Source organism: Solanum stenotomum, chromosome 12, assembly GCF_019186545.1.
Source record: "Solanum stenotomum isolate F172 chromosome 12, ASM1918654v1, whole genome shotgun sequence".
NCBI classification, from domain to species: domain Eukaryota; kingdom Viridiplantae; phylum Streptophyta; class Magnoliopsida; order Solanales; family Solanaceae; genus Solanum; species Solanum stenotomum.
The window spans coordinates 36,179,686-36,201,638 of record NC_064293.1 but is presented as its reverse complement, the minus strand read 5'-3'; the positions used below and the strand labels follow the sequence as shown (position 1 = coordinate 36,201,638).

Sequence of the window (21,953 nt, the reverse complement as noted above, 5' to 3'; positions counted from 1 at the left end):
AAGGATAAGATTACACTCTCTACATCTATTTCCTCTCTACTTCGCCATTGATACAAAACAACAATGGCAGCGTCTTCTCTCTCCACCTTCTCTTCTCTCTCTCTACGCTCCCCATCTCGCTTTTCTCCTTTTCAATCCCAAACCCACCATACATTCTTCATCCCAAAACCCATCCTGTCACCATTTTATCTCCTCTTAAACCCAACAAAATTCGACCCCATTAAACCAAATTCCACAACTGCTGAAACCACTTTCTTTGACAACACAGACCCAGAGGAAATTTCCACTTATGACCCTCCAGAACGTCCTGAAGACTTTATAGAACCATCATCTTTCGATGACGGTCCAATGGAGTCTGAAGAAGAAATTGCAAAAGCTTATGAAGAGCTTTATGGGGCAGCTTATAGCGGAGAGACTTTTCTTGGGAATGACATATATGCAATGGATTCTAAGGTGAAAAAGACTACTTCGTTTGGGAAAACCAAGAAGGAGAAGGCCAAAGATGGGTTTGACGAGAGAGTGGTGCAAGTTAGGAGAGTTACTAAGGTTGTTAAAGGTGGAAAGCAGTTGCATTTTAGAGCTGTTGTGGTTGTGGGTGATAAAAAAGGGCAAGTGGGTGTTGGAGTTGGTAAAGCAAAAGAGGTTATTGCTGCTGTGCAAAAGTCTGCCGTTAATGCTAGGAGGAATATAATCACTGTGCCTATGACTAAGTACTTGACTTTCCCCCACAGGTAAATGGTAAACTGTGTGATGTTCTCATTTTCTACAATGTGCTATCACTAGTTAAGTTTTGACATAATTGTACGATTTTTGTGTAGTTTTCAGCTAGTTTAGAGGCTTGAAAATCCATAAATTGAGCTACATGGCGGGAATTTTGGTTTGTAGACTCTGATCATCACTGTAGAACCAGAAATGCCAATGCATTTAACCACCAAATCTTTTAGTCTAAGTGGTACAGGCAGGAATTTTCTCTACATATTTCTGGGTCTGTCAGGTACTTTTTATGGTTGAGAATTAAGAGTAATAACCTAGAGATCTCCTGTTTGAATACCAATTATATCACTCAGTGCGAGCCCTTCTGCTCTAGCCTACCTAGGCATAGTTACTGGAACTTTTTTTTTTTGTGGACTGTAGCTGGTGCCTATGAATTAGTTGAGGTGCAGGAATTGCAGACCTCTATTCCAATGTCATTAAAAATTATGAGAATTGAGGTCCATTTTATGCATTTGTTCAATTCAGTAAGGCTGCAAAAGCTACAGAAGTTCACTCCTCTAAGGTTGAGGGTATGGCTGATCAGTTTCTTATCTGTTACCTTTGCCATTTGAGTTGTTTCTTAGGATCAAACTGTTGCTAGAGTCGTACTTCATATAGCATTATATGGCAAAGGTAGTATAGTGCCGACAAGTTTGAATCCTGTAGTGAACCAATTCTTGTAAGGTGAAGATGGATAGAGGTGTGGGGGGGAGAGGACATTATCTATGCGCTCAAAGATGCAAAACGACTGAATTATTCTGTTAAAAAAAAGTAGAGTAGTTCTGCTTCCATATATTGATGATGCTGGATAGTTCTTTATTCTTCTTCTTCTTTGCAAAGGTAGTATAGTGCGGACAAGTTTGAATCCTGTGGTGAACTAATCCTAGTAAGGTGAAGAAGGATAGAAGTGTAGGGGGAGATGACATTATCTATGCACTCGAAGATGCAAAAAGACTGATTATTCAGTTAAAAAAAGTAGAGTAGTTCCATTTCCATATATTGATGCTGCTGGATAGTTCTTTATTCTTCTTCTTCTTTTGAATAATTTTTGCATAGGTTTTTCATTGTGCCATGGTATTCTTGTGTAACCAAAAGTTGGCATGATCATAGATTTTCGCTCAGAAAAAGTCACCAATTTTAGTTGTGCCTCTTGACGTTAAACTTAACCAATAAATGGAATTACAAAGAATCTTCTAGATCAGTTGTATATGGTTCTTGTCTTGGATATACTTGATTGATCTCTGTTCAAAAACTTTCTTATGTGGTTCGACCTTTCCTTTTATGGACTGAGCCTAAGACAACCAAATATAAAATTTCCATCTACATGTGAACACTTTTGGAATCTCGCCGTCTCTACTCCTTTCACAGATTGAGCCAATTCTTTCACACCTCAACCATGGGTAGGATTTGACCCTGGTGTCCCATGATGTTCACCCACTTCACTACCGCTAGGCAACACCCATGGGGACGGGTACAGACTGGGATGCTTGATAAGCTCTATATATTTTAAGCATCTGAAATTTAATTTTTCGTAATTGTATTATGGCGAACCTCTCATGTTGTTGACTGTGTGTCAAAAAATGAGATGTGCACAAGTGTGTGTTATTGGTCTCTGTGTTTGTTTTCATTGATTTAATAGGTGACAAAATGTACATGTCCACTATTTCATCTGTCTGAAATATGTGAAAGTCATAAAAATGATTGCTTCTTCTCTTCAACTTTAAGAAAGGATATCCAGTGAAAAAGTATAAAAAGTAGTAACTTTTTATAGATTTGTTTTGGTGTGTGTGTGTCACCATTTAGACGGATATGTTAGCAGGGAAAACTACTAAGTTTTGTAACATGAAGGAAATTCTGTAGATTTTTAACTAGATTGTCAGTCTAATAAATAAATAAGTTGGTCATTGGTGATTCTAGCCTATGCATCTGAAAGAGATCAATTTGATCTATCCTCACTTTTATTCCCTGATTGCATTATTAGCTGTCGATGTCTTTTTCTGAGTTTCTTTTGTGGGAGGGGAGGGTGATATCAGGAGTTCTTTTCTTTTCAAGTCTCTTTCCTTTTCTTTGGGTGGTGTTTGTTTTTGAAAATTCTTTTCTTTGAAGAATTGAGAAACATGGTAATGAAAGTTATGACTTAGCAGTGGTGCTATGTTTAATTATGTTGAAGACAGGCAGGCTATATATATTAGGATGTGTATTAACTATAGAGCTGAAGTTTGTTTCTTGTCATGGTTATCCTTGCATCTATTGCTAAATCTGGAGGAATGAAATGAGAGGCCTGGAGGGGATGGAATACGTTTATATGAGAAGTTTTTTTATTCTCTGATCCTCTTTAATTTATTGTTGTCCTAGAGGTATGCACATATTTGCAGCCGTTTGATGAGAAAAACTGATTCGTCTAAAGGTTTTACCACATCTTGCCTTGAGGAAATTTTCTTTTAGCATTTGCCTTGCCATGTATGTAGACTGTAGTTGCAAAAAAATTGATTGAATTAGGTAGCTCATTGTGAAAGAATTAGTACCTTGCTATTGGCAACCAATGAAGTGGACAATGTTCAAATGTCAGTAGAGACAAAAGCTTTAGAAGATTTCTTTATATTTTTGTAAGTCTTAGTGGGTAGAGTTACTCGTACGTGTATTAGTTGAAGATAGCAGGTGGAATAGTACCATTGTCCAAAAGAAAAAAAAAAGAATCATGTTGATATTTGGTTTATAAGGTGGGGATCTAATATTGCTGAACAACTAAATTGCAGATCTGAGGGAGACTTTGGAGCAGCAAGGGTGATGCTTAGACCAGCAGCCCCTGGTACTGGAGTGATTGCTGGTGGTGCTGTGCGGATCGTTCTTGAAATGGCTGGTGTTGAGAATGCTTTGGGGAAGCAGCTTGGGAGTAACAATGCCCTCAACAATGCGAGAGCCACTGTTGTTGCTGTTCAGCAGATGAGGCAATTCAGTGAAGTTGCTCAAGAACGTGGCATTCCTATGGAAGAACTCTGGAAATGAAGACCTTCCTTTCTTCCCGTTGCTTTGATTTGTATCTTCGAGATTTTTGTAGAAAAAAAAAATGTTTCAACTGGGATAGCTGCAGATGTACGTACCATTTAATTTTTCTGCAAGTGATTATTTGTTAATTATGTAAATTTCAAAATGCAGCCTTGTCAAACAGAATCTTTCTTCTATAAATTCATAAATTTAACACTAGTCGTCTACATCTCAACCTGGACCAATGTCACATTGGTAGGGAGGTCTAAAACATACTAGTACTATTCATCCATTTGGTATCTAGTTTTTCAAACATCCTCCATACTACCTAAGACACAATTTTTAGCACATTTTAACATTCTGTTCCATCTTTTAAAAACACGCTGAATATGATAGTAGTACTGTAGATATCTATCGGATAGTGATTAATGAAGTGACGTTGAGATAATACCTTTATCCTAATCTCATCTACCGAAAAAGGGAGCCCACCTGAAGAGAATTTTGACGGTTCATTCCGTTCCACTGATGTGATCTTGCAAAATGGTATTTGTGCCAAGAATTAACGTGCGGCACGTGTCCAACCGTAGAAATTAAGTGGAACATAAACCTCTAAACGTGTCACTCTCAAGAGACCCCAACCCCAACCCCCTTCCTTTATGAACCAAATTCTCAAGAAAGTTGTGACGAAAAAGAGTTAACTAAAACCTTAGAATCATCTTCAGTCCTTTTTTCATCAACCAAAAAGAAAAAGTGTCCAAGCAAAAGCTGAAACAGAAGCATCAATGGCGTCTTTAAGCAAAAAATCTATCTTCAACCTCTCTAAAGCCTTCCCACATCGAGCCTTCTCTGTCTTCATTGGTCGTCAAATATGGAAGGTGAGTCTTCCTACAGATATACCACTAAATATAATGAACAAGCCATAAATCCATCCAGAATTTGAAATTTATCAATTTTACATACATTAATAATTGAATCCACATTTATTTATGAATATAAAAATTATTATTTTTCGTAACAGAAAAGTTCTCAATTTATCTTTTAATTTAAAGTAATTGGTTGCATGAAATTACCTACCTTTAGAGCTAGCTAGCTATATAAATATACTGTACTTACTAATTGTTGACAAAAACATGCTTAATTATTATATATATGTTAAAATACAACTACTCATGTATTAAAGGGAGGATATGTTGCTGCAACAGAGGAGGCGTGGGAACAACAGAGCAGGAAGTTGTACGGGACCGATAGTGATGAAACGGGTGGTAAAGTATCTGAAATGGCTGCTGATAAGGCGAAAGAAGTGAAGGATAAAGCCACTAAAACAACTCAAGATGCATGGAAAGCTATTGAGGATACTGCTCAAGAGTTGAAAGAAAAAGTGGTGGGAAATATAGATCCACAGAATGTTCAAGAGGAAATTCTGGTGGAAGATGAGAAAGAGCTTAAAAAGAAGTTGGCTAAAGAAGCAGGAGGAAAGCCTGTGGATGAAGATAAAGGTTTGAATGTCAATTGGAGACCCATTGTTGAGAAGAAACCACAACCCTCTTGAAAATCATTTTCTCTTTGGTTTTTTTTTTTTTTAGAATAATGAAGTACAATGGACTAGCTAGCTTGAACTTTGTAATCTACTTCTACTAGCCTAGATTGAATGAATAATCAGAGCACTGATCATACTTTGCAAAGCTTCTTCTTTTTTTCATAGTATTATCCACAATCCTCTATTTTATCAATACGATATCTGACTATGTTTTCGATCTTAAAGGTCGTTTTAGATCACAAATTTTAAGTGAGGTTATTTTATATTTTTTTTCAAACTTTATGCCAAATTAAATGATTTCACATAATTAATAAAAAATTAATGAGGGATCGGAGTAATGAGAAACTAATGCAAGCCTGGAAGAGTTCAGTGTTTGTATGAATGATGATATAAAATTTAGGCAGGATAAATTTCATACCACATATTCAATCTCAGACGCCGTGTTACAATTGTAAAAAGTCGATAAGATTTGATTGGATATTTACGATAAGTTATGTTTATGAAGTCGTAACAACATGACGGAATCCTTTTATCGATGTCGATATATTTGTCTAGTCTCAGTTGTAGAACTTTATATGAAATCTACTCGATCGTTAATAATATTTTAAGATGCATTTTTCGGGATTTAATGCGTTATTGTGGCGAGTTGCACGGGTAGTGTATCTGTATGATAAATTTTGTTGTTCTGGATGTAGAGTTTTCTCTAATGCGATTGAAAGCATCTGTATGATAAATTTTAGTTGTTCTAAATATATGATAAATTTCACTATTCTGGATGTATGCTTATTTTTTAAGTCGTATTATAATTTATAGATACGCCTATGCATAGGGAGGAGCAATTTTTTATTTTGAGACAGTAGGTCCTAAAAACCAGCTCTTTTAATTAGACTTAAAATATTAATCGAGTTGATAATTCAAAACACAAAACTCATGAGCTTCTTCTTAAATTCTAAGAAGTTAAAGAGCTTAAAAATAAAATCTCAGTCTTTGGTTTCTCTTTCTTTCATTTTAATAAGTTAGTTTATAAACTTCTCTTCGTTTATTTTATTTTTCGATGAAACAGTTCTCGTTAGTTTTTTAGTCAATTACTAATCCTCAACTCGGGATGACAATATGTGTTTTGACCATTTAGCATTATCCTTTTATTTATAAGAAAAGCATTACGTGTACGAAATATTTAGATAAACCGTATTTTTATTAATTCTATAATTATGTTTCACTCACTTCCAGAAAAAAAAGACGTAAAGCTAAAAATTGTGTTTTACATCAACTGTGGCAATCTCTTGTAAAAAAAAAAGTAAGGTCAATTGCATGTGTGTGTAACACCAATCACAACTTGTGCGTCGTGTAACAATTTTGAATATGTTCACTACACGTGGCGTTTACAATCAAACGTGTCATACTCTAACGACGACACCAATTTTCTTTTATCTTTTGCAAGTTTGCCACTATAACATCAAAGCCAGATTGCCGAATGAAAGAAGCAACTTGTGCAAACTGTAACACAGAAACTGCAAGAAATCACATTCACGAAAAAGAAAAAGAAAAATTACTCGTTTTTGTGATAGCAACCAAAGAATGGCAGCGATATCAATCACAAAAAACGCCATTTTGAACTTGTCAAAGTCACTTCCTCGAACCTCTTCTCTTTTCCTCCGCCGTAATATCTCCTTCTTCTACCCTTTGAAGACTATTCCTCTAACAACATCTCTTGTTATTCGTCACAAAATATGCTTCTCCTCTTCCCCTAATCATTCTGAGGTATATTTTTGTTGCCTTCATTTCTTTTTGGATTTATTAATTTACATATGTTCTGACTGTAATGTAAAGTAAGATATTAGGGGGGGAAATGCACATCCTCGAATTCATCAGTTAAAATAAAATGAATTAGTTCCACTTCGGATCATAAAATATACCCCCTCGGTTTCGATTTTTTTGTTCTGTTTTAAACTACTGCTAAGAATTTAAATTAAAAATAAAAATATGTTAAATTGTACCAAATATATTTTTTTCAATTTTGTGGTCTTAGACAAACAAATTGAGCGGGGAGAATATTTGTTCAAATTGCTAGTTCATTGTAATAGACGGTTGACATGTTTTTACATTTTTTAACTTTGGATTTATAAGTTATATACCCTCCAACGATGTGTTTTACATGTTATATAGCACGTTACTTTTGACATTTATTCTTTGTTAAGAATCAACTCTAAATAGATCTAGTCACTTGCAATTACTTTTGAATCTGGTCGTATAAATATATTGTTTACGCTGATAAATTTAACTTTTTTGGTTTGTAGCGATAAAGAAATTACTCAAGCCACCTCTCAAGTGGTCTTATTGTGTAAAAAGAAAAAAATATTGTTAGGAACTGAGATCTTCCTTTTTAGTGTTTTGCCAACTTGCTACAAAAATCGGTTAACAACTTCAGATTAGTAATCAAAAATATTAAAAATGGTGGCGGAACAATAATGCTTTTCATTTTATGTTTGAAGGATTTCAATATTGTATATATGGGATTATACTGGATATGTCAAAATGTTTTTCATTTATGTTTCAAGGGATTCCATGCATCGGAGTCGGAGGAGTTAAAAAGAAGACAAGACTTCGATAGAGGTGTTAAAGATGATAAATCTCCTATGAGGGAGATGGCTGATAAAACAAAAGACGATATGAAAGAGTCCATGGACGAAACTAAGCGTACAGCCAAAGACATGAAAGATAAAACAAAGCAAAGCGCGGAGAACATGAAAGACAAAACAAACGATAAAGCAAAAGAAGGGAAAGACAAGGCAGCCGAAATGGCACATGACACTAAAGAGAGTGCAAAAGAGCGAGCCCACGACATGAAGGAGAAGATTAAGGACACTGCAGAGTCCATGACTGATAAGACGAAAGAAGGGGGAAGCAAAGTTGCGGAGACGGCACAGGCAATAGCTGATAAAGCTAAGCAAGCAATGCAGGATGCCATGGGAGCAGCGAAAGAGACGACTCAGAAGATTAAGGAAACTGTTGTTGGTTCGGCGGAGGATGATAAGAAGTCAGTTGATGATCGTACGGGTAAGCGGAAGGAAGATACGATGGATGAAGATGTGGTGGAGCAGAGGAGGCGTGCAGGGGGTTCTGGTGATCCTACGAAATTTTGAGCAACAGGAATTAGTGGAAGTTTAATCTGAATAATTTAGTGAAAAAGGTTTTTTTGCTAATATGTTGCACAACTTATTCTCCTTTTTGCTTATTTGTATACAAGCATGAACATCTTCTAATGTCAGTAAGTTTGAATTTCACTTGGCTGAATTTGCCTCCCCCAACCACACGGGCAATATTTTCATGAACACATAAATTTATAATTTCCAAACGGCATCTAAGATATCCTCTTAAAGCTGAAATAGGAAAGGGAAGATTATGGAAGAGGCAAGTGGACTTTAACATTATTTTCTTAAAAGGTAAAATAGGAAAGGGGAGATTATGGAAGAGTAAAATGGACATTAAGATAATAAGATAATTTTCTTAAAGGTATAGGAAAGGGAAGATTATAGAAGAGGAGAATGGACATTAAGATTATTTTCTTAAAGGTGAAATCGGAAAGGGAATTAGATTATTGGAAGAGGAAAAAAGACATTTAAAGTTTATTTTCTTACAAGATTATTTTCTTAAAGGTGAAATAGGAAAGGGAAGATTATTGGAAGAGGAAGGAAGACATTAGGTTTATTTTCACTTAATTGTTTCAGTATCGTATTATATTTTCACCCAAAAATACGATGATAAAAGGAACAGAAAGACCGAAAATTTGTTAAAATTGCAAATTATGGGTAAAAACTGATTAGAGGAGTTCTTTAGATGGAAATTTGAAAGAATGAAGAATAAAAAGAAGAAGAAGAGGAGGAAGATATATAATGACACAAAAAGAGACGAAGAAAAAAAATAAAAAGAAGCAAAGGAGGAAGAGAAAAAAAAAAGGCAGAGAAAGAGGCAAAGTGAATATAGACGGTACAATTTTTTAATTTCAAAAAATTATTATATTTAGTTAGAAAAATTATATTGCTATAGATGGTAAATATTTTTTTTAATATAGCATATTTATGTGATTTACCCAAAAAAAAATGAAGATAGGCCCAGTAGTGTTGGGCCTTAACAAAATGTTGCGGTGACATCAAGTGTGTTTGGAAATGATAAATTTTCTCTCTCTTTTTAGTTAATTCAAATGTAATCATGTGATGACCAAAATTGACTTCAAATCTTAACCCCTGGTGCCATCCAACCAGGGTCTATTATATTCAATTAGCAACCTCTACAAATAGTCATTATCCACGTCTAGGAATAGTATAGTTACTTATAAATGAATATATATGATTCATTGAAGATACCGCGTAGGTATATAAATATATATATTATAACTAGAAGAGTAGGCATCTCTCAATATTTTTTCACAACATATGTAAATAAGGAGTATGGGCTGTATTTGTATGGTTTTGGGGGCAGTTGTAATTTCCATTGGCTTCTAGCACCACATCCATAGCTCCGACAACAATAAAGCTATGCATCATGTCACGTGCCTCACCTAAGTGCCACATCGATTTAAATTCGAATGGATCGTTGATTTGTCTAATTATAAATTCAATACATTTTGATTCGTCTGATTCAATCTAGCTAAAAGTTGAGTTTATATAACTCAAATTAATTCATAAGAATTTGGACAAAAGATTTTTTATGCGTGATGTATTATATAGTAACAATAATAATAATTAAAAATAAAATAGAATTAGGTACATAACAAATTATAAGCATACAAATAATAAAACTAAAACTTAGTGTGAATTGAGTTAGTTAAATTATGATCCATTTGTCAGTTCATTCAACCCAAGTACTTTGTTTTAGCTAGCAGGCCATTATTATACATGTATTAACTTGAATCAGCATACATTCACATTAAGTTCAACGTAACCCGCATACTTAACCTCCATAATTAATATAATTATGTGTAAGTTAGAATCCCGTTCGATCTGTTTCATTTTATGAGTATAAAGTTAAATGGACACAAGGGCACACGATTGAGAAATATAGTTTTAATAACTTTATAAATTTGAGTTTAAAATGTGTATATATAATATAATTTTTTTTAAAAATGATAAGGTCTTTCGTTATGTTATTTGTGATTAACTTACTGCTAAATATACCCTTGAAATTACATGAAAAAGTTTTTTCAGAATTATATTATAAATATTACTTAATAAAAATAATTTATTATCTGTTCTGATACCCAATCAGAACAAATTGTAACTTAAATATCTTAAGCTTAAGATATTATAGATTTATCAAATCTTTACTAAAACATCTTAAGACACATAACAAGGAACTCTCCACAAATGAGAAAAGAGGGAACTTTTCCCCAAGTTATTAATAAGAGAGAAATATTGAGTCATTTTGAATTATCGATTACCTTAAAACATTCATTTCCTTGATTAATTACTTTGATACACCCTCGATATGGCAATATGAGTGAATTACATTTCTAAATTATCTTAAGTTTAAACGTATTTTCAACACTTCTCTAAACTTTTTATGAGTCTGAGACTATTTGTTATGTTATATAGTAAATTGATGAAATACCCAAGTTAAGTTAGTTAAAATAATATATATTTTCAAGACTATCAATAATTCAAGAACAATACTGATACTAATAATTTGCATGAAATCAATCTAGTTGCCTTGGGTAATTTATGTCAAGTCAATCGAGTTGCCAATTTCGGTGTCAATAATCTTATGAACCATAGTCGTGGGGTATACCAGTCTGTTTAATACTCTCTTTGTTCACTTTTAATTGTCATGATTTTCTTTTTTAAAGCAAATCATAAGAACTTTGACTAACATTTTACGATATATTTTACATCATATTGATATGCAAGAAAATGCAATTTATATTACTTTTAGTAGAGTTTTTGAATATCTGAATTTTATATTTAAAATATCAAATTAATATAATTTAGTTTAATTTTTAAAATTAATTAAATTAACTTTTGAAAATTACAACATGACAAATAAAAGTGACGAAGATAGTAAAGCATGAACGTGTCAGAGTTACAAGTGAGAGAGAGAGAGAGAATGAAATTAAAAAACTAAAGTGGAGAGTCAAAAATGACTAATAAGCTGACACAGCTACACAACCCATTTGATATAACAATTAACCGCCAGATCCTCCACCTCCTGCCGGCGCCGGCGCGGCCTCAATTCCTCCCCTAGTGGTCCACATACTCCTATTGCTACTGTACTTGTATGTGTCATTGATCACTTAGCTTGTTCATATTTAAATTCTCTCCCCTTTACTTTTTGATTGAGTCGAAGCAAAATTGTCGTTATTTGGGAAATTCTTGTCTGCTCAGAAGTTTGTTGAACTGAAAATTATGGCTTCTTTCCTTTATTTGTTGAGACGAGATTGAACACAGACGCAACAGAAACACAACATAAACCATACCTCTTCGTTCAGTCCCATCTCAGTATTCTCTTCACTTTAACTGAACATTCATATGTAGCCACGCACGCCTCTTACACCACGCCCCGCCCCTCCCTCCCCTACGCCAACCCCAACCCCAACCCTTTTTTTTCTTCTAAACTTGTCTAAGCTAAAGATAAAAAGACTAGTAAAACTTTGTCTTCCCGTACACTATAATTATTTTATGAAGATTAACCCATAAAAAGGCAGGCAGGTGGTGGTAGTTATTATTAATTTCCTTATATATGTCTTTTTTTAACTCTATTTTCCTCATTTACAAAAGTGTAATTATCTACTAGTAGGATTTTTATAGAAATTCTCATGCTCTTTAATTTTTAGTTCCTTATATATATGATTAGATAATCTCAACTGAAGCATCAACGTTGACGAGAAGTTTGAGATTTAATTACAATCATATCTCTAGGAGTGGAAGGGGGTTGAGAGGTTTGACTTGCATGCGTGTGCATTTACTTAATCTGAATTTGTGATCTGTAGAAGAAGAAGAGAAGTTTCACTATAAAAACTTGTTGAAATTAGTTTCTTTTCTCCATCAAGGAAAAATTAAAGGGAAAAAGAGTGAGATGGAGGATCAATTAGGTGGAAGATCATCGGGAGAAAATGATCGGAATCGAAGAATGAAGATGCCGGAAAACAACTCATCTTCTCCGGCACAACCACCGCAGCCACCACTGCAGAAATGCCCTCGTTGTGATTCAAACAACACAAAGTTTTGCTACTACAACAACTACAGTTTGACTCAGCCTCGCTATTTCTGCAAGACGTGTAGGAGGTACTGGACTCAAGGTGGAACCCTAAGGAACGTCCCCGTCGGCGGTGGTTGCCGTAAAGGTAAACGCACAATGAAGGGCGGTGGTTCATCTTCATCAGCTGCTGGTGAAAGTTCATCTAGATCTCATCATCAAATACTACATCCGCCGCAGATACCGAATTTATCAGCTGCTTTTTTCTCAGGTAACAATCCAAGATCTCAACCGCCGCCACTTCCGTCAATGAGTTCTCTGTATACCGGTGGTGGTGGTGGAGGATTTTTATCTTCTTTAGCTGCCATGCAATCAATGAGTCAATTATCACAAGGTATCAATAATCAATCTCAGCTTGGGCTAATTTCAGGCAGCAATAATAATAACAATCAATTTGGTAATTTCAATATTCCAACTCCTCCTCCTCCTCCTCCTCCTAAGGTTCAAATCAGTCAACAAATGGAAAGTACTGGATTTTACCAAAAGCCCAATTTGGAATCATCTTTTTACCCATCTGATCAAACGTTGCAGTTTCAACCTACAAGGCCTTTGGGTTCATGGACACAAAGGTTCATCAACAACAATAATATTTGGCCGAATAGCTCAGCCAGTAGCAGCGGAGCTGCTACTGATAGCAGTTCCGCTGCTGGTGCATCTCTTGGCCCGAATGATCATCAGTGGCCCGATCTTCCAGGGTTCGGCCCATCTCCATGAGATTTTATAGGGTTTCTTCGCTTTATTTTAAAGATTTTCCTCAACTTTGATCTATCTTCATCAAGAGGAAATTAATGGGAGAAATTTTTCAATGGTAATTAAGGTTCTTTAATCTCTGCGTTTTTTTAGTAAAACGCAGAAAATATAATACAAAGAGACATGAAGGGGGTTAACCTTAGCTTAGCTAGCTAAAATTATTGTATGATGTATTTACCTTCTTATAGAGATATTCTGGATTGGGTTAGGTTTGTATTTTTCAAACTTTTGATCTAAAAAGTTGAATGTGTTTGTATGTTATTAGAGCCTTATCTTTTTCTCCTCTTTTTTGTTCCTTTAATTCAGCTTTATTAATGTTTTACTCTATCAGTTACGTAGTTCAAAAAGCAAGAAAAAAAACACTTGCTTTTTTGCTTTGTTATTTTTTTAGGGTTTATAGAGTGTGAAAAAGTCTATAAAAAGGAAACAATCATATGTAAAGAGAGAATGTTAATTAGTATTTGCATGGAGATGATAGATTGGTGGTGAGTTCATCTCTTTGGCAAAAAAGTGATATAGACAACTTGGCTCCTCTCCACCTTTTTTGCATGTGTCCTCCTAAACCTTCATTTATTTTATTTTTCCAATCATATTTACGGGTTCGATAGAATTTAGTGTACAGTGTACAAATTAAATTTAAATTTAAATTTTGAATTCAACGCTTAATTCTCACCACCTCACACGAACCAGCACTATAAAATGTCTCTTTTATGTAGAAACTGTAGAGAGGTTGGTCGCTAATTCCATCTAGAACATATATATATAAAAATGAACTTGCATGCATGATCATTTTAATTTGTTGATATATTACAAGACTTAATGGCTTATTCAATGGAATGATTTAGGAGTTGTATTAATGTGGCAACTGGCAAGTTTCAATTCCTAAAGTTCTTTAGCTTGGGCTACTATATATATATATATATATATTCTGCATTAATTTGACATATTAGAATATGCCATAGCCTAGTTAGTTACATATACAGTAGTTAATAAGGAGTATAGTTGTGCTGGTTTGAATATTTAATTCATAATGGCATGATGAATTGAAAGCAACACGCACACATTGCCTTTTGAAATCATCAAATGGATTTGGTAGATGGGGAAGAGGGTGGGCATACCTGAACCAAAAAATAAAGTTGGACACGTCAGCTATGCACCTTTGAGTTTTTTATTTAAAAAAAAAAATAAGTGTTACTTCAATCCTTTTGTTTTAACTTGATACAAATTTTAATAAAATAATCTTATTAAACTGAATATACGTAGAGCGTATCAACATGTTTTTCAATCTTATGATCTTAAAAATATGTTATATGACAAATTAAAATGAAACCAAGAGAAAAGTATTTAAAAGCACATTAGATTAAATTAATAAAGTTAGTTAGAAGTACATGATGAATAAAGAAAGATAAAAGTAGTAATTTAATTTTGGGCTGCGGTTTTCGAGCAAAGGCATATCTTTGGTCTGCCATGGGTTTAGATCTTCATCAGAGAATATTGGCAGGTTGGAAATGAAAGTCTCTTGGGTCTAATTAAGACTTCTTCCCTATGGGATGATCAAATCTATTGGGAGAATAACCCTAACAAATTTATTTATTATTTTAGTTTTACGTTAGTATTATATTATATTAAAACAAAAAAAAATTCTCTGACTAACCACTATGGTTTCCTCCTATTCGAGGATGATTATATATAAGCATGGTCATTATACTTTCTAATGCAAACATATTACTCCTTTTAATGATATTATGTTTTTCGTTTACCCACCTCTTAAGAAACTTTAATCAACAAGGATTTTTTACTATTTTACAGTCATTGTTTCTTAAGATATCATTTCTCTTCATTAAATATTTACTCTACTGATTTATTTATAGTATTAGAAAACAATTATTATACTAAGGATAAAATGGAGAAAGACAATTAATATCTTCTTGAACTATTGAAATGACAAATAATGGGAGATAATTATTTTTAGAAATTGGGATAAAATATAATTTAAGACGAAAGAAATAGATAAATCTTTTTGTTTATCGAGGTTATAATGGATAAAATTATTCGATATTTATGCTAATAAAATATAAGAAATATGTCATAAAAATAATTACAATACGCAACCTAATTCGAACACTAAAATTATGGTAATTTTTATTCGCAAGTAGGGTACTCCACTATTTGAGGATCCTATAATTAAATTGCATGATGGGACTACAGGAAATACTCCACTAGCTGTTAAATTTGATTTATCAAAAAGTTTGGAATATTTTTAGATATTTGTAGGTTTTAGAGGCGGCAAAACTAGCTTCGAAAATATAACTTGTCCAATTCATTCATTTTTGACGGTTTATTGATTCTCTTATTTATTAATTCAATTTATTTTAAGTTAATTTATTTCAATTAATTAAAAATTAGATTGATATATAGTTCAAATTGACTCATAAAAGAAATTTGTCAATTTTTTTTAATAAGATATCTTTTATTTGATATGTTATATATCGTTATAATAAAAAAAAATGTTAAAAATAAAAAGAGAATAAACAAAGCAAAAAAACTTAATAAAAATTGGATGACTTGTTATGATCCACATTTCAGCCTATGTAATTTTTAAATGTGCCAGTAACTCGCTCATCATTAAATTAACTAATTTTGATTGTTCTGAATTTCACCCAAACCATCATTTTTACCTCCAACATGAAATAAATAACCTTGCCGAATACGATGACTCAAAATTAAGTTGATCGAACGTGCTTAATTTGAAAGACAATTTCTTTGCAGTTCAATTGTAGAAACTTAATAACTCAATTGGTCGACTACTTAGACGTTCGTCAGAGTTCGATTATCTATCTTTTTATCCCTTCCCTATTTTCCCTTCATCTACCTCTATTTTTTTTATTAAAAAAAATCTAGATATAAGGTACAAGTTCGGTATAATTCACTAATTTAATTTGGTTCAAATCCTATATATTTGGATAAAAGTTCACTGAACAAATATGTACCCATAATAAGTTTAGTATTCATACATTTTAAAATTTGAATCTGCTATTTTAATTAAGTTTTATAAGGGAATAATTAGTTCTGAATTTTTTTGCTGGGAAACAAAAATGTTCAATAAGTTATTATTAATATTAAAAAATTCACAAAATTGATTGCTACGAGTTATAAACTTCTAATGCAACTATAAATGAGATGTCTAAAAGAGTAAAACGGTTATAAATGCTGCTTCTCTGTCGAAGTCAAACTGCCACAGAATGAAATACACATAATAGATTGTATTAAAGTTAGTTAAATGATATAAAGTATCACAGCAAGTCTTAAATTTAAATGTAAAATTTAAAATTTTGAGAAAAATGTATAAAATGTAGTGGATTTATATCAACGGTAACTTTCAAAATAAAAGGTATTTATTTAAAGTAAATAATTTGAAACAAATTAAGTACTCCCTCCATTTCATTTTACTTGGTCCTATACAAAATTTGATGTTTTATTTTGTTAGTTCATTTTAGCAAAAACAGAATTTTATTACATTAAATTTTTCTATACTATACCCTCGGTATTTAAAATTATATAACATATATAATAGTAGTTAGATTTAGAGCTTCACCAACTCCTTCATCCTTAATCCCAAGAAGTCTCGGGTTCGAGCCCCCTTGGATACGAAATCGTCTTTGTTAGGAAGCGCTTTACCCCCCAATGTAGGACTTTCCGGCGCAAATCTAAATTTAGTCGGACTCCAATGTGGATATCGAACACCGGGTGGAAAACAAAAAAAAAAGATTTAGAAATATATCAGGTCAACAGGGACCAAGTAAAATAAAACAGAGGAAATATTTTAGATCATTATTGTCATTTGAATATGATAGATAACAATGTTTTAAAAGGCGGGGGCGTGAGGCGAGGCGTTTTATACAGTACGGGGCGAGACGCAAGCCCTCAGACATGGGGCGTAAGTCCCATAGATCTACGGGGCATAGTCTCATGTATATTTAATCTTATAGTTTTATTACTAATAAATAAGCAAAAGTAAGTTTTTCAATGATTTTACAAATAACTTTTTATAAATAACCTATAATATATAGAATTTATATTATGATTTTATTTGAGATAAGTACTAATAATCAATAATGAAGAAAAAAAGTGTTATAATTATTATTTGAGAAATATTATTACACCAATGATAAAAAAAAATGATTTAAAGCAAAAAAGTCAAAAAAAAAATAAAAAAAAGCCCGAACGTACGTTTTTACGCCCAGGAATTACATTTTTATACTCGGAACTTACGCCTCAAATTTTAGGACTTACGCCTTATGAATCTACGTCTTCAATTTACGGCCCGGAGCGTTTTTGATACGCCCCACCTCGAGACTCGCCCGGGGACTCGCCCCAAAAAAGTTTTTGAAAAGCACCGATAGATAATATCTGCAAATGCACTTTGCCACTCTAACTGGAAGCAAATTGCTACTCCAAAATTTAACTAATCTTTCTCTTTATGCAGGATAATCGTGTTTTTAATTGCTTGTTTAAAAAAATTAAGTTTCAAACGTCATCGTTTTACTAATAAAATGATTGGTTCTCGGCAAGGAATACTCTTTGGTACACTTAACTTGGGTGACATGACGATCAAAGGGTGTAATGATATATATTTTAATCGATCCTTTTTTTTTTCATCCAAAAATTCGATTTCGAACCAAGAAAATAAACACATTAACATAATTTCAGTGATTATTTATCCTAAGATTATATTTCCTACATCTTAATTGTTGATTAATTTTGTTAGTAAGCCATAACTAGTTAGAGTTATGTGAGTATTAGTAATATAAGAATTACTTATGAGGGATTTTATGTATTATTTTATGCGGATAATAGTTATTCAAGGGTTATACGTGTACAAATGTACTTTAGTTATGCAAGATTATACATGTATTAGTTGTGCAGATTCTTAAATTATCAACTAAACATGAGATTAATTTTATACATAAATAACTTATTTCTTATTTATCTATCAAACATCATACAAATTATATAAAAATTAATATATGAATAATTTTTTTCTTATCCAACTACCAAACGACCTCTAATGATGCACAAGAAGAAAGAATAGTTTGGAAACAGAAATTTCAAGAGGTGGGAATTGAAGAGACGTGAAAGGGACAAGGTCTATCAGGTCTAAAGAATCTATCTATCTTGAGTGGAAATTAATTTAGAGGTGAAAGAGGTATGGTGTGAGACTTGGAGGGTCCCATAAGAAATATATGATAATCCATTATAATCTTGAGATGAGTGTGGGGTAACTAAAATCATACCGCACGATTCGATTCAATTTGTTTATCTTATTTTTTAAAAAATTTATATTGGATAGATTTATTTTTTTGATATTAATTTATATGAAAGTTTAAGATCATAAAATATTTAATTATTTTTTTAATCAAATTTAATCTAAATAAATAAATTAAAATGAAGACAAAATTTACTTTTTTATCCATAAAGGAAAAAAAGAAAACCAGAAGTGTAAGGGATCAAGTGACAGATGCATGCAAGAATAATAATCCATTGTGTGGCTTTATAAGCACATTCATAAGTAGATGATTTTCTAGTGTGCGACAATTTTTCCCCATTATATCATTTCCAATTACCCTTTCGAACATATATATGGGTCCCACATTGCTGTGGACTTGGGGTGGGACCCTGACTCCACCATCATTTGGTCAGCCAGGCTTGTGGTTGAACAACCTGGTCCAACTTTTTAACTTTTTTTTTTTTTATGTCATGAAATTTTATGTGAACAAAATAAAATATTATTGAACAAACGAATAAATAATAAAATAGTCACATAAGGAATTTAAGATTGATAATATATTAAATTTAACTCATAAAATTATAATTTGCCTCATTTGCTTAGACTTCCGCAAATGGGCTAGGTATACATGCATACTCATGGGAAGCTTACAATTTGATCCATATGATTAAAATTATTTATATGTATCTGATCTTTTATACTCGATATAATTATAAAGTCAATATATATTAAATATATAATAATTGTATAATAATGTATATCTTTTTTTTTTTGGTAACTGAAGGTTATTTTACATAACGATAGCTAACTAAACGATATAGCAATCTAAAATAAAAACTAAACAAACCTTCAACAACAGTTATAATTCCCAAAAAGGCTCTCCTATTACAAATATAAGCTATTCTTTTAGCTATATCATAATCCACTACATGAACATACTTCGTATAGACTAAGCTAATATATAACGATTTATGCATCTTAAGACTTGCCTTTAGTCATAGCAATGATCGAGTCTAAGACTCAGTCGGTTGGCTATCTAAGGTGGGGTGGTCAAAATGTTTTGATGAAATTTCTATAAGTGAAGTGTTAATTGGGGTAAATAAGAGCAAATAACAACATTATATTTCCCCTTTGATGAAAAATAGCTTTCATAATATTAAACATCAAAAATTGAATTCCTCGTAATTTTTTAATTTTGTTTTTTGAAAATAACTTTCTTCGTACGAAAAGTCCCGTACGTGTAAGCTCCAGCAGAACCATTTTGTCAACATACTTATTACTGCTTTTCCTACAATGTTGTGAATTGTTCTAATGATGGGTAATTTTGAATTGGATACGAAATAAATTAGTAGCTTCTTTTACAAATCCTAGCACATTGAAGCCCACGTGTATTGCTTCTCTTTTTATATATAGGTTTTTTTACTCTCTTCAACCATAAGTTTCATTTTTCATTATCAAAAAATTTAAAAATTAAATGCCCTATATATTATTATTATTATTATTATTATTATTATTATTATTATTATTTGAATAATAATTGAAGGAAAGAGTCTTTTAGGTTGCCCATCCATATGCACGTTTACATGTGGCTTATGGACAATTGAGTAGTCTTTGAAGTTGAAGATGATGATCATAATTCATACCCCATTTTTGGTGTCTCCCAAATGACATTTTTGGATCCTCAAATTTGGAGAAATATTCTAAGGATTACTACATATATAATTGGACCGCCCTCTCCACAACAACAAAAAGGGGAGCTTTTTTTTTTAATACTATATAAAAATGAGTACATAGGTAAAATGGGGCTGGATTATTATTCCCTTTTCTTTTATTTTTAAAATTATTGTTTTTGAAGTTACTTTATTTTATAACATATGTTTCAACTTCAGAATGAGACTAGTAATCAACTTGACTAGGATTCTCTGGTAAATAACTTTAATCTAATAAATGAAGATAGTCATTAGTGTCCAATATAACGTCGGCTGATGACATTCTATAATCTATATGACTATATCAACTTAATTTTAATTTTTGGTGTCTTTGTTTCTCCTTTTCGTAAAAACAAAATGTTTAGTGAGGATTGATTAATGTTTAGCAGTGGCCCGTTGTTATATAATACTTCCTTGGTCCATTTTCACGTATTCACTGTCATACCCCGTAAGAAGCCAATATTAGAAATTTATGATTTTCTCACTGAAAAATATTTTCGTAGATATATGATTGAATCAATAAGAAAAGAAAACTAAAAATGTTTCATACAAAAGTGTTAAATTAGGTCTTAAGCCTAACTCACACCCCAAAAGGTAGCTCAAAGGGAGGAGGATTCCCAAGCCTTATAAGGAGTTCACCCATCTCATTAACCATCAATGTGGGACTTTTGTCATTCTTTAACAAAAAGTATTAGGAAGTTACCCACTCAATCAGAATCAGTTTTCGATCATACATTTTTTTAGTGAACTAGTTTGATGGGTAATAAATAGAAAATGAAAATGATGAACAATATCATATCAGAGTAATAAAGTCATGTGCTTCTTCTACTTCACGATGTATGGAATGATGCTTGTTGCACTCACTCCGAACTACCACATTGATCCAATATCATGGATACTACTTGTTATTTGTTGCAACGCAGATCCAATTGACTTGTTACGGAAGTCATAAATCTAGTTACGTCAACGTTTCTATCTTACTATGTAATACAAATCTATGGTTAGTTTTGATAGTTTTTAAAACTTATGGATATAAATCATATTTCTTTGAAAAGTGAAATATTTTTCCCAAATATTATGGCCAAACACATGATGAAATTTCACTCAAATAATATTTGTCAACAAAATTTGAAATCTATGATCAAACGCTTGCTCTATAATATATATATATAGTGTCCCCGTGTAATGTAAGGTCCGGGAAGTATTTTGAACTTTTGGAAGTTTCTCAGTATAATTTGCCTAAAATTTCAGAATGTTGTCTAATGTTTAGTTTAATTTATTAGGTAGAATGGTTGACATGCAAACAAATATCAAACGAACCAAAGTTGTTGACTTGTTATAGAAGTACTCCATAATTTATTTATAATACGTGTCTTTCCAAGTAACCTAGCGGTCGAAGAGCTAGAGTAATATTAATTTGGTGAATATAATTACTTAGTACTTGTATTAGTGAGATCTAACAAGTAGAGGTAGATGAATGATGTGAGTTAAAGGATACAATCAAGGGGAAATTGTATATAATAGCAAATTATTAATTCAAATTAAATGCTATAACCATAGTTTAATTTAATTGTACCTCATATCAAACTGTTGCTATTTTGCCTCTCTCCTGGTGAATCTTGCTCGCCACTCTCGTTCTCGCTGGGAAGTCTCCCTCGCCTCTCTCGTTTTTATACAAACACAA

At 32.5% G+C, this 21,953-nt stretch overlaps 4 protein-coding genes across 4 annotated transcripts; all 4 read left to right on the top strand.

The window, feature by feature from the left end:
• Nucleotides 1–3,957, top strand: LOC125846631 (30S ribosomal protein S5, chloroplastic). Its single transcript, XM_049526187.1, has 2 exons — nt 1–731; nt 3,510–3,957. Exons 1-2 carry the CDS (start codon nt 64–66, stop codon nt 3,757–3,759), a joined length of 918 nt encoding a protein of 305 aa, XP_049382144.1. The 5' UTR covers nt 1–63; the 3' UTR covers nt 3,760–3,957.
• A 414-nt stretch (nt 3,958–4,371) lies between these two features.
• LOC125846640 (uncharacterized) lies at nt 4,372–5,465 on the top strand. The gene is made up of 2 exons (XM_049526196.1): nt 4,372–4,613; nt 4,919–5,465. Exons 1-2 carry the CDS (start codon nt 4,521–4,523, stop codon nt 5,285–5,287), a joined length of 462 nt encoding a protein of 153 aa, XP_049382153.1. The 5' UTR covers nt 4,372–4,520; the 3' UTR covers nt 5,288–5,465.
• A 1,371-nt stretch (nt 5,466–6,836) lies between these two features.
• On the top strand, nt 6,837–8,419 carry LOC125846647 (late embryogenesis abundant protein 76-like). The gene is made up of 2 exons (XM_049526205.1): nt 6,837–7,036; nt 7,834–8,419. The coding sequence occupies exons 1-2, from the start codon at nt 6,854–6,856 to the stop codon at nt 8,416–8,418; spliced, it is 768 nt and encodes a 255-aa protein (XP_049382162.1). The 5' UTR covers nt 6,837–6,853; the 3' UTR covers nt 8,419.
• A 3,513-nt stretch (nt 8,420–11,932) lies between these two features.
• Nucleotides 11,933–13,534, top strand: LOC125846634 (dof zinc finger protein DOF5.8-like). Its single transcript, XM_049526189.1, has one exon. It carries the CDS (start codon nt 12,344–12,346, stop codon nt 13,235–13,237), a length of 894 nt encoding a protein of 297 aa, XP_049382146.1. The 5' UTR covers nt 11,933–12,343; the 3' UTR covers nt 13,238–13,534.
• The last annotated feature ends 8,419 nt before the right edge of the window (nt 13,535–21,953 follow it).

Bases quoted from the DNA above. Each gene is read 5' to 3' on its own strand.
- LOC125846631 (XM_049526187.1), top strand. From the start codon at position 64: ATGGCAGCGTCTTCTCTCTCCACCTTCTCTTCTCTCTCTCTACGCTCC. The intron at 732-3,509 runs GTAAATGGTAAA...ACTAAATTGCAG, and splicing joins TACTTGACTTTCCCCCACAG to ATCTGAGGGAGACTTTGGAG.
- LOC125846647 (XM_049526205.1), top strand. From the start codon at position 6,854: ATGGCAGCGATATCAATCACAAAAAACGCCATTTTGAACTTGTCAAAG. The intron at 7,037-7,833 runs GTATATTTTTGT...TTATGTTTCAAG, and splicing joins CTTCCCCTAATCATTCTGAG to GGATTCCATGCATCGGAGTC.
- LOC125846634 (XM_049526189.1), top strand. From the start codon at position 12,344: ATGGAGGATCAATTAGGTGGAAGATCATCGGGAGAAAATGATCGGAAT.
- LOC125846640 (XM_049526196.1), top strand. From the start codon at position 4,521: ATGGCGTCTTTAAGCAAAAAATCTATCTTCAACCTCTCTAAAGCCTTC. The intron at 4,614-4,918 runs GTGAGTCTTCCT...CATGTATTAAAG, and splicing joins TTGGTCGTCAAATATGGAAG to GGAGGATATGTTGCTGCAAC.